This window comes from Pseudonaja textilis, chromosome 10, assembly GCF_049901715.1.
Source record: "Pseudonaja textilis isolate UNSWEBS1 chromosome 10, rPseTex1.2, whole genome shotgun sequence".
Taxonomy (NCBI): domain Eukaryota; kingdom Metazoa; phylum Chordata; class Lepidosauria; order Squamata; family Elapidae; genus Pseudonaja; species Pseudonaja textilis.
In genome coordinates, this window is record NC_141999.1 from 5,993,789 (window position 1) to 6,004,646 (window position 10,858).

The 10,858-nt window shown below is 36.9% G+C and overlaps 1 protein-coding gene across 1 annotated transcript in view; it reads left to right on the forward strand.

Moving 5' to 3' along the window:
* The window catches only part of C10H1orf94 (chromosome 10 C1orf94 homolog), a 50,252-nt gene extending 39,770 nt beyond the window's left edge, over positions 1-10,482 (forward strand). Inside the window, exons 4-6 of the mRNA XM_026702690.1 lie at positions 2,782-2,856; positions 5,589-5,770; positions 10,404-10,482. Of these exons, the coding sequence (XP_026558475.1) occupies positions 2,782-2,856; positions 5,589-5,770; positions 10,404-10,482 (336 nt within the window). The remainder of the gene's footprint in view (positions 1-2,781; positions 2,857-5,588; positions 5,771-10,403) is intronic.
* The last annotated feature ends 376 nt before the right edge of the window (positions 10,483-10,858 follow it).

Genomic DNA, 10,858 nt, shown 5'->3' on the forward strand with positions numbered 1-10,858 from the left:
AGTCATTTATTTTGATTAATGTTCTTGATTCACTTTATTTTGATTTTGTGTCCTGCTTTTATTATGTACATTTCATGAGCTGCCTAGAATCCAGTTGGTTTTGGATAGTCAGATAAATTTCATTCATAAATAAATAAATAAATTGGAAATATAGATAACTGGCAAGATGTCATAAAACTGCAAATAACATAGGGTTGGATCTGTGGGATTAGCAATAACAATAGCACTCAGATTTATATACTACTTCACAATGCTTTACAGACCGCTCTAAGTGGTTTGCAGTCAGCATATTGCCCCCAACAATCTGGGTCCTCATTTTATTGACCTCAGAAGAATGGAAGGTTGATCCAACCTTGAGGTAAGAATCGAACTTCTGGCAGATGACAGTCAGCATAAGTAGATTGCCTGATATTTCAGGTCTGGACAGACTCTGGTTTATGATATTTTGATGTCAGTTTTGTTTAATGGCTTACTGTGAGAGATGGTGCCTATGGAAGGGAAGGTAGTGTGATGGACAACAATGAAACAATAGTTTCCCAGGAAGGAAGAAACACATTTCAAGGAGGTAGGCAAGACAAGATGTAGCACAGCTTGGACATGGAGCCAAGGCAGAGCAAGAAAGGTTAGCTACTCACAGGGTATATCCATTAGGGAGAAAGTAGCATAAGTTTAGTTTGGCAAAATTCTGGTTTTTTGATGTAAGCAAATAAAGAACAGAACTTTGATGGCATTGTTTCATGCCATTCTTGGGTGGTACTTACAGATGATGATGATGATGATGATGATGATGATGATGATGTCATCATCAGACCTCATATGCTGCCTGGTGCAAGAAAATAGCTTAATATAGCTGCAATCTAAAGCCTTTGTTCAGTGACATACAATAGGAAGCAAACCTTCACCAACCTTCACCAAAAGAAGGTTGTATGATTTCTTACATATTTTCAATAGATTATTGATTACGTTGCATTGTTACAGTAACATCAATACTCATGATATTAATTGCAATTATTATGGATACAATCTTCTGCTTCTGATAGACCAGGCCAGGCATTAAAGAACTGGTTAATTACTATTCTTTTATAAAATTTTACTGAGGATGGACAAATTTAAATCTGGCTCCCACTTCAGTCTCCCAATTGGAGCTGGCTGCTCCAAATATTAAAGAGCTGCAATTCTAAAAAGACTTCCCAAGGAAGAATATTGAAGATGGACACAAGACAGGGTGATGAAAATTGAAGTTATTGGGAATCTAAAGCAATCCCATTTTTCTGCCATGCCATCAGACTTGGAAATATTCAAGCACCCCTGCAAATTTCCCAGAAATTGTCTTCCTTATGCACTTGCTTGGCCACTGTTAGAAGAGACTACCAGATAGGCCAGGTATCTTATCCAGTAGAGTACTGCTTATGTTAAGGATGAGGGACGTTCCAGGACCATTGTTGAGAAACCTCCTGGCTTCAGCATCCCCTGCCTGCATTGGCCAGGAATAGGACACTACCAACAGTTTCTTTTGGGAAAAACACTGCCAATAGGTCAAATACAATTGGAGAAGGCAAAGGGTCCTGAAGGTACCAAGGTATTAGATTATGTATTATTTTATAGGTTAAAGCCAACATCTGGCCAATTGCGTTTGGTATCAAAAGCTAGGTAGGTTCAAGTATCCTCCAGGAAATTCCAAGAAATCAAAACAGCACAGTGGAAGAAAGCAATAATAAATCACTTTTATGTTGTCTAAAAATCTGCTTATCTTGTCTGTGAAGGGAGGAGGAGTCAAATCAACATGAGGATATTTTGACTTGCACCTTACCATGGGAAATGGCCTCCTTAATGAAGAGGACAGAGTGACACACAGAATATTTCTGTTTTGTTTTGCTGTTATAAATCTACTTCTTGCAGGGATTTCACAGGCTCAATACTCAGATGCCATAGGGTCTGCTCCCATTATAGAATTCTTTTTGTACACCAATCAAGTTTTAATTCATTGGCCAGAGCAATATTTAATTGCTACCACAGCAGATTACTGACAGTGAGTTGATCTTTGGAGGTTGTTACTTTACTTTTGTAGGGCATGAAGACAAAATGATTAAAGATGTCCTTTCTTTCTTACAATGTAACTCTTTTTATACTAAGTCATATTATTTTATTCTTCATTACAGATACCATAGTTCTTACTTCTATGAGTGAATTTGTTATTGCTGTCTGTAAATTGTTTTTGTTACCATAGTTGTGGTTGCCTGTATTTTACATTCAAGTCAAAATGAAAGAAAATCCCATAGATTTGTAAAGCCCTGTAGTGAAAAATCCCCTCTCCCTTTCTAGGTATTATTTTAATAAAAATCTCTGACATTGTCAGCAATGGGAAGGAAACTATTTATAACAGCTCAAGGGCTTGTCTAAATTTCCCCCTGACTGAAGATGAGGCTGAGGGTTAGAATTGTTTATGATACCCCATTGAACTTAACGTTCTGCCTCTTTTTTCCTTGACTCATTTTCCAATAGTTGGAAAACTGATTTTAGAGAAAGGGGGGAAGGGTGATATTCAGTTTCAGATTTGCTCTTTGAGGTTGAACTCTGTGAGTTTGGAGGGGGGGATTCTAAACAATCCTACAGTTCCTAGGATGGCAGTTTAAATTATTTTTGGTACGATTGAATTGGTTTGTTGTAATCCTTGAAGAATCATCTTAATAGTTCTTCTTTGTTTATTATATTGCATTTTGATTAGGAACTTCAGAACATTACACAATATAAATTGGTTTTTCTCTTATTCATTTGGAACAGAGTTTGTATCAGCAAAGAGCACGGATCCCGTACCAGCAAACTTTACACCCTCAACTGGGGTGCTATTCCAGACAGGTACAGTGGAAGTTCTGTAAGTCACTTGTAGCATAAATTTGGGGAGGGGGTACTAAATCTGTGGCTTTGAGTCATTCCATCTCACTCAGCCTCAGTCTTTTAATTGAAGAGGGACATTGGCAGTAAATCCCTAAGAGAGATAAGAAGGCATTCTCTAGTAACAGTCTTAATCAGGGATTGCAATTTCCTTTTTTTCCAAAAGGGAAAAAAAGGAACCCTTGCTACAAACAATGCTGACCCCTGTACTTGGAATATGCCTTGTTAGGATACCACCCAGCGCTCCTGTGATGCATACAGCATCTTGGGACAATCAGTTTTAAGCAGAGAGTTATTATATACTATAAATGAGAACCACTTAGAAAATATTACAACACAGCTCTTTTACTTCTGCCCCTTCCCCCAAATCTGCAATATTTCACTGTTCCATTTAGCTATTGCAGGCTAAAATATATTACCCATAGATAAAATGTATTTCCCAATCATTTTTGTTTGTTTTATTTGAATTCAACTGATAAGTTGAATTGCTTACAACACCTTCTAGAATCTAGATCTTTTGAAGCTTTTAATAATATATTTTAGAAATCTGTACTATTTCTGCATGCTTACGGATTCCTTGATTAAATAAAAAGAAAGTGCTACTTTCCTAAGAGAGTCAGGTGTGAGATAAACAGGGTTAGACCTGTTTAATATTTTGATGGGTGATCACTGAAAATCCCAAAGTTATACAGGGTACTAGACAGGGAAATCTGAAAACAAACGTTATAATGCCAATCTACTCCCCTATTGCTGTTATGAAAAATACATGAATGGATGGATGAATACAATAGTCACCAATTTGATCTGACCTTTTCCCCTGCCAAAAGGAATGTCTTTTTCAGGTTTTGAATCTGTAGATAGATGGCCTTTCATAAAATGCTCCATGTAATCAACCCCAAGCCATGAATTTAGAGCTTCTCAAGAAAAATGGGAATAAAATAAATAATTAAATTAAGTAAACTATAACTTTAAAGGCAAAGGATGTAAGATTGTGTCACTTTTACCATTCCTAAAAAAGCTAACAACTTTGTCTAGATCTCCCAAATATGAGGGGGATAATATATGAGCTGCTTGGAAATATGTATTATTTTTCATAATCAAAAAAGATGAGTTGCATATTTCTTGATTAATATGTGCAGAAATTGTACTATGGTTTAATTTGTTAGTTCATTTTTTTTAATGTTTTCATCCACATACTCTTGATAGATTTTCTAAGTACTAACCTGAGTAAAGGCTTGTGGCAATAGTGAAATAAGTGCTACGTTACATTTCTATCCTGGATTTGAGAATTCTAAATAATTTAGCATTTATTATGGCCACTTACCTCTGGGCAGCTTTTTCCTGAAATAGAAATAAAATGTTCAACCTCAATAATTCACAAATAGATCTTGGGTAATCTGTATAATCCCCACCCCCAACCCAAAATTATTTTAATTTGATGAAAGAAATTTTGATTTATAAATGACTTTTAAAGGCAAAACAATTGAAGGAACAATTGAAGTTGGGAAATGTAGGCAACCGGAGAGGCTTCTGAAAGATAGAGAGACAAAGAATTGCCATACCTCCTCCTAGCTTTCTCTAAAAGGTACCTGAGATTGAAGCTGTAAAACAGAAACATCTTCATAGGGGAGGAAAACTGAAGAACGAGGCAGCTTTCAACACAGTGTCCATATAAAGCTGCAACTTTCATTAAATTGCAAATGGCAAAGCCACAGTTTCATACAGCCTCTCCCTCTCTCTCCCCCTCAAAAAGAGAAAAGATTGGTGGAGAAGAATAATGCAAAGAAGGCAACATGTATTTGAACAAGATGTAGACTGGTTTTGGTATCTTCAGTTGATGTACCTGAATCTTTCTGTTTCTCTCTTATGGCTGAAAACTGGGAAGTTCCTTTCCAGGCTTAAATCTATTTTGTTCATGTATTCAGTGGTAAAAGGAGCATAAACTCTCCCAGAAAACATTTTATTTTATATTCTTTTCACTTGAGAATATATCTTCCCAAAGAGCCTTGAGGACAAAGGGAAAAGAGAAGGGTGTGGACATTCAAATTCAAGTCTCTATTTGATGTGGAGATAGCTGGGTCACTTTAGAGATAACCTTAGCCCATCCTACATTTCAAGGTTGTTATGATGGGGATGAAATGTATGCTTCCCATACCATGAAATGTGCAGTTAGGATGTAAAGGATATCCCTGCCTGTTTCACAAAGTTGCATAGGGTAGGCATCCTCCAGGTTCCCTGTTTGAAATAATGCCACCTAATGAGACTTGGAGGGTGAGTGACTTCTCTGTCCTGCCCACCTACAGTTTGAAAGCCCGCACATGCAAGTAGATAAATAGGTACCATTTCAGTGGGAAAATGCCAAGGGCATGAAAGGAGCCTCCTCAGTTGTCTCTTGGGCAACAGTGATGTCACTGGCTAATCCTTTTAACCCAGAAGTGCCATGGTAGATGTTCCAACAAAAACATAGTAATAAGGTAGCAATGATTTCTCTGTGACTATACATTTCCTCTGGAATGAGTTACCCCTTGGAGGGGTTTATTTTATTTGTTTTCCTTTAGGGTAATATTTTAGAGTCATATATTATGAGAGGGATGATTAAATAAATAGATGGGTGGATGCTGGGCCAGATCAAATGGGAATCTTTCTACATTCTTAGACACAGCCATTACAGCCTACTTTTCCTTCCTGTTCTATAGGTAACTCCTTACAACCCACAACAAATCTTTCGCTCACCTTACACTCCTGTCCTCAGCTACATCCCTTTGGTTCAACCTGGTTATTCTTATCAGCAAAGGAATCCAACCAAAGCTTCTAGTAGTGTTCGTGATCCAGCAATGGCAGGGGATGGGCCTCAGTATCCATTTTCTGCTTCTTATGGGTAAGCAGCCTATCACACTTCCTCCTTTAATGTATTTGTGTGCATATGTGTGTCCCTGATTATCAATTTTTCTGCTATTACCACTAAACCCCTTTGACAGTTTACAAACCTTTTTAACCAAAAAGGGGAAACCTAACTTTGTGGAACATAGGAAAAATCGACACCTGATTAACATAGTAACCAAAACAATCCAGATTTTTATAACATAGATAACTCAAAATGGGATTTAAAATAGATCTACCTATTTCTAAACATTATCTATACTCCATCAATTGTAGCCTTTTTGGGTCTTAAAATTATTCTTAAACCTGTTACCTGATGTGATATGTGATATAATTTCCTAGCTAGTATGTATATTCCTCTGGGCTGGCTGGGGGATTCTGGCAGCTGGAGTCCATACATCTGAAATTTTCCAAGGTTGAAAAAGGTCATTGCTTTCCACCAGCACTTCCTAATTCCCTTTCTCCAGCTGTTTCTTCTGTTTGGAATATAATCCAGTAAGATGTTCCCAATGTGGCCAGTCTTTGACTGGCAGTTCCCCCATCCAATCATTACCCAGCTTTTGTAGTGTTCGTATGAATATGTCAGTGTCATTTTGAACAGCATAAGGATTACCTTTCACTCAAATTTGAAATTTGTTCAGTTGGGATGGAGAATAGATTCTGAAATTGGAAGAAGGGTTGGAAATAGATGGGAAAGCAAGCAAGGTTCAGGATTTCTTCCTCTTCAATAAAAGATTTTGGGAGATCACAAAGCGGGGTTTATAAAGGACAAGGAAGAGTTCATCTATGGATTTTTTCAAGGACACTAGAAGCAATGGAGTTCTTTTGGTTGTTGCCTCTATCCTTTTCCTTTCAGATAAATTTGAAATAATAAGAACTGCAATAATAGTGTTGATGAGTTGGCAATTTTTAAAAACGAGAAGCAAAGAAGCCACTTTTGTTGCATTGCAAATCTCCTTTCTTCTTCCTTAAAAAACACTCCAAGTAAGAGAAAATGATAAATGGGAAAGTACAGTGGAAAAAGAAAAGTTAAAAAGATCAGAGGGGGAAAAGTGTGTATGTGGGGCGGGGGTGGTCCTGATTTGGCTTCCTATTCCATGCAGACAATGGCTTGCCCTCTCTATAAGGGGTCCAAGATCATGTCGGCAATTGATCTAACTAAATAGGGCAAGGAAGAGGTGGGTGCAGATCCCACAGAAATGGCCTGCTCTTAAACTCATAATATTGAAGAAGCAACCCTTACCATTATACACAACCCAAAAATGTGATAAATAGATGTGGCTCAGGTATCCTATTTATCATTCCAAAACAGCCTTTTATTGGCCTTACTTTGTTTCTCCATCAATGCGAACCATGGCTAGTGAAGTTACATTTTTTGGACAATTAGAAAATGTGCAGTCATTTATATTTTACTTGACTCCAGTTGCTGAATTCTTAAAGCTTTTACATCTTTCACCAATAGTTTTTCTCCTATTCCAACATAATTCCCTATCCAGGAATACCGAGTGGTTTTATTTTATTTTCTTAAGTCTCTCAGTCACTTTCCATTCCTTCTGTTCTTTTCACCAACCTTGATTTGCCTTCTAAAACATGACTCCCCGCCCCATTCTGATCCAAAACCTGATCTACTTCTCCTAGTAAACCATAATAAGATATTCTTTTTTTAAAAACGTGATATTTAGATTCAACTGTTATTTCTCATCACAATAGATATAAAAGGCCACTGTGGTTTCTTCAACACAGCTTTAAAACTGCTGATACTAACAATATTATTAGTACCAACAGAGACATTTATTATTACAGAGTGTCCTCAAGATAGGACTGTAATAGAACCTGCACATTATCATTGCATATTGTGACAGTTGTTAAGTGAACACCCCAGAGGTGGGATTCAGCAGGTTCTGACCAGTTCTGGAGAACCAGTAGTGGAAATTTTGAGTAGTTCGGAGAACCGGAAAATCCCACCTCTGACTGGAGATTTTACAGTATCCTTCCCCTGCCATACCCACCAAGCCACGCCCACAGAACCGGTAGTAAAAAAAAATTGAATCCCACCACTGGAACCACCCCCCTCCATTCCTGCTTTTCTCAATGAATTGTTAAACCAATGTGTGAGCTGTTAACGGGGGACATTGGAAGCTGAGGTGCAGGATTGCCTGTCCTGGTTCTCCCAAAGCCTCCTTCACCCCCTGAGATGCCCCATGATCTGATTGCATTTTAGTATTTTTTTTTTAGTATTTATTTGATTTGTCAATCGCTTACAAGATACAGGTACAAGAATAAATATAGTTTTGAATATATGACATAGATACTTATAAGAAAAAATAAAAAGAAACAATAGGACAGGGATGGTAGGCACAATTGGCGTGCTTATGCACGCCCCCTACAGGCCTCTTAAGAAGGGGGTGAGGTCAATAGTAGACAGTCTAAGGTTAAAGTTTTTGGGGTTTGGGGAAGAAACCACAGAGTCAAGTAAAGTATTCCAAACATTGACCACTCTGTTGCTGAAGTCGTATTTTCTGCAGTCAAGTTTAGTGCGGTTAACCTTGAGTTTTTATCTATTGTGTGCTCTTGTATTGTTATGATTGAAGCTGAAGTATTTATTTGCAGGTAGGACATTGCAATGTATGATTTTATATACTATATTTAGATCAGACCGGAGGCGGCATAGTTCTAAGTTTTCTAGGTCTAGAGTTTCAAGTCTGGTGGCATAAGGTAATCTGCAATGAATAGAGGAGTGGAGAACTCTTCTTGTGAAATATTTCTGGACTTTTACAATTGTGTTAATATCAGATACATCATATGGGTTCCAGACTGATGAGCCGTATTCAAGTATAGATCTAGCAAATGTTTTGTATGCTTTAGTTAGTAGTGTGTTATTACCAGAGAAGAAGCTACGTAGGATTAGGTTAACAACTCTTAATGCCTTTTTGGCTATGTAGTTACAGTGGGCTCTAGCACTTAGATCATTAGAGTTGAGTACTCCAAGGTCCTTGACAGAGTTTGGATCATCAACAAGGTCTTGACTATTTAGCTTGTATTTTATTTTCTGATTATTATTTTTTTTGCCAATATGTAAGACAGAGCATTTATTTGTTGACATTTGAAGTTCCCATGTCATTGACCATTCTGATACATAGTCAAGATCTTTTTGGAGGGTAGTAGTATTGACTGTGGTGTTGAATAGTTTTACATCATCAGCAAAGAGAACACAGTTGCTCTTAATATGATCACAGAGGTCATTTATGTAGCATATGAAGAGAGTTGGTCCTAAAACACTGCCTTGGGCATCCTACTGTTGACAGATACAGAATTTGATAGGACACTCCCAATTTTGACCATTTGTTGTCTGTTTTACTATCCAATTATGTAGGTGTCCAGAGATACCATAAGATTTTAGTTTTAGGAGTAGTTTGTCATGTACCACTGAATCAAAGGCTTTACAGAAGTTTATGTAGATTGCGTCTATCATTTTGCCCTGATGGAGTTGTGTAGTCCATATGTTTTTGCAGTGTAAGAGTTGCAGATTACAGGATAGTTTTTTCTGAAACCAAATTGTTTATTAGAGAGTAGGTTGTTTGTCTCTAAGTGGAGGATAATGGATTGATTAATAATTGATTCCATGACTTCACAGGTGATGCAGCATAAAGAGATTGATCTATAATTTTCAACTAGGTTGGGGTCTCCCTTTTTGAAGATGGGGGTGACTGTGGCTTGTGACCATAGTTTTGGCAAGGAGCTGGTCCTGAAAGCTGCCCCTTGAGTCTCCATAGTTCTTTCTCGATTTTTACCAGGTCCTCCCACTCCATCAGGCCAAACATCCTCTTCCTTATTGACTATTTGAAGAGCTCTAAGGCAGTGGGCTTCAAACTTGACAGTTTTAAGACTTGTGAACATGAACTCCCAGAATTCCTCCTCCAGTCATGTTAGCTTATGAATTCTGGGAGTTGAAGTCCACAAGTCTTAAACTTGCCAAGTTTGAAGACCCTTGCTCTAGGGCCTTCCAAAGTGTTGGAATGAATTGCTTTTTTGCATGGCCAAATGGTGTAATTCCAGAACAGCCACCATTTTGTTCCACCAACAAAATGGAGGCTGTGTTCAGGTCATCAATGTGTGTGGATCGAGTACAAAGTGCTCCTTTTCATTACTTTAGTGAGGTCTGCATAGCATTGCAGAAGCTGCTGAACATTGCAGAAAGCTTCTGCAGTATTGTGCACACTTTGATAACACAGTTGTAACAGTTTCAGTGGGTTGGAATTGGAAGAGTCCAGAGCATTCCTGTAGTTGGTCATAAGGAGATGTTGCAGCCATCATAACTTTGAAACAGGGTTATATGTAGCTTTTGTAGGATCTGTCAGTTGTTAAATGATAGAACATACCTCAAGGACTACCTGTAATTTTTATTTATTAGTAATAATTTTCATTTAATAATATATTAAGGTGTATAATAATTTATTATTTCATTTTTACATTATTTATTAATATTTATGTACTACTATGTAATAAAAATGCCATTAGTATTAAAGGAGATTATTTAATAAAGATTCATAATGGGGTTTGTGTATACACTAAGAATAATTCTGCTAATTATTCAATAAAATATTATTTAAAATGCATCCTTTTATCCTCAGGTTCACATCTACTACAGCTGCTCCTGTAAGGACAAATCCTTATTTCTCTTCTAATGGAGGTGGTGGCAACAGTTATTAGAATATTTAACATTTTATTTTATTAGTTTTGTTATTTTCTTGGAAATATGGACACTTTAAAAATATTTTTAAAATTCTTATAATTGGACCTTTTGCACCAAAGTTAAGGAATTCAGATCCAAATCACATGTGTAATTTTAGGGGTAAAAGATAGGCACCCATCCAAAAGAGCAACATTTTATTTAACAAGAATGGATAAACATTTCAGCACTTTTTAAAAGAAGTATTTTTTTAAGACAAGATATTTTTGAAGTTTTTAAAATGACAAATATCTTTCCTACTTATAAGTTGAAATTTTCTGTAATAAAAGTGGCTGATTAAAAAACTAAATCAACAAAATGCTGTTGGTAACTTTTGGATAGAACTGTATCCATCTG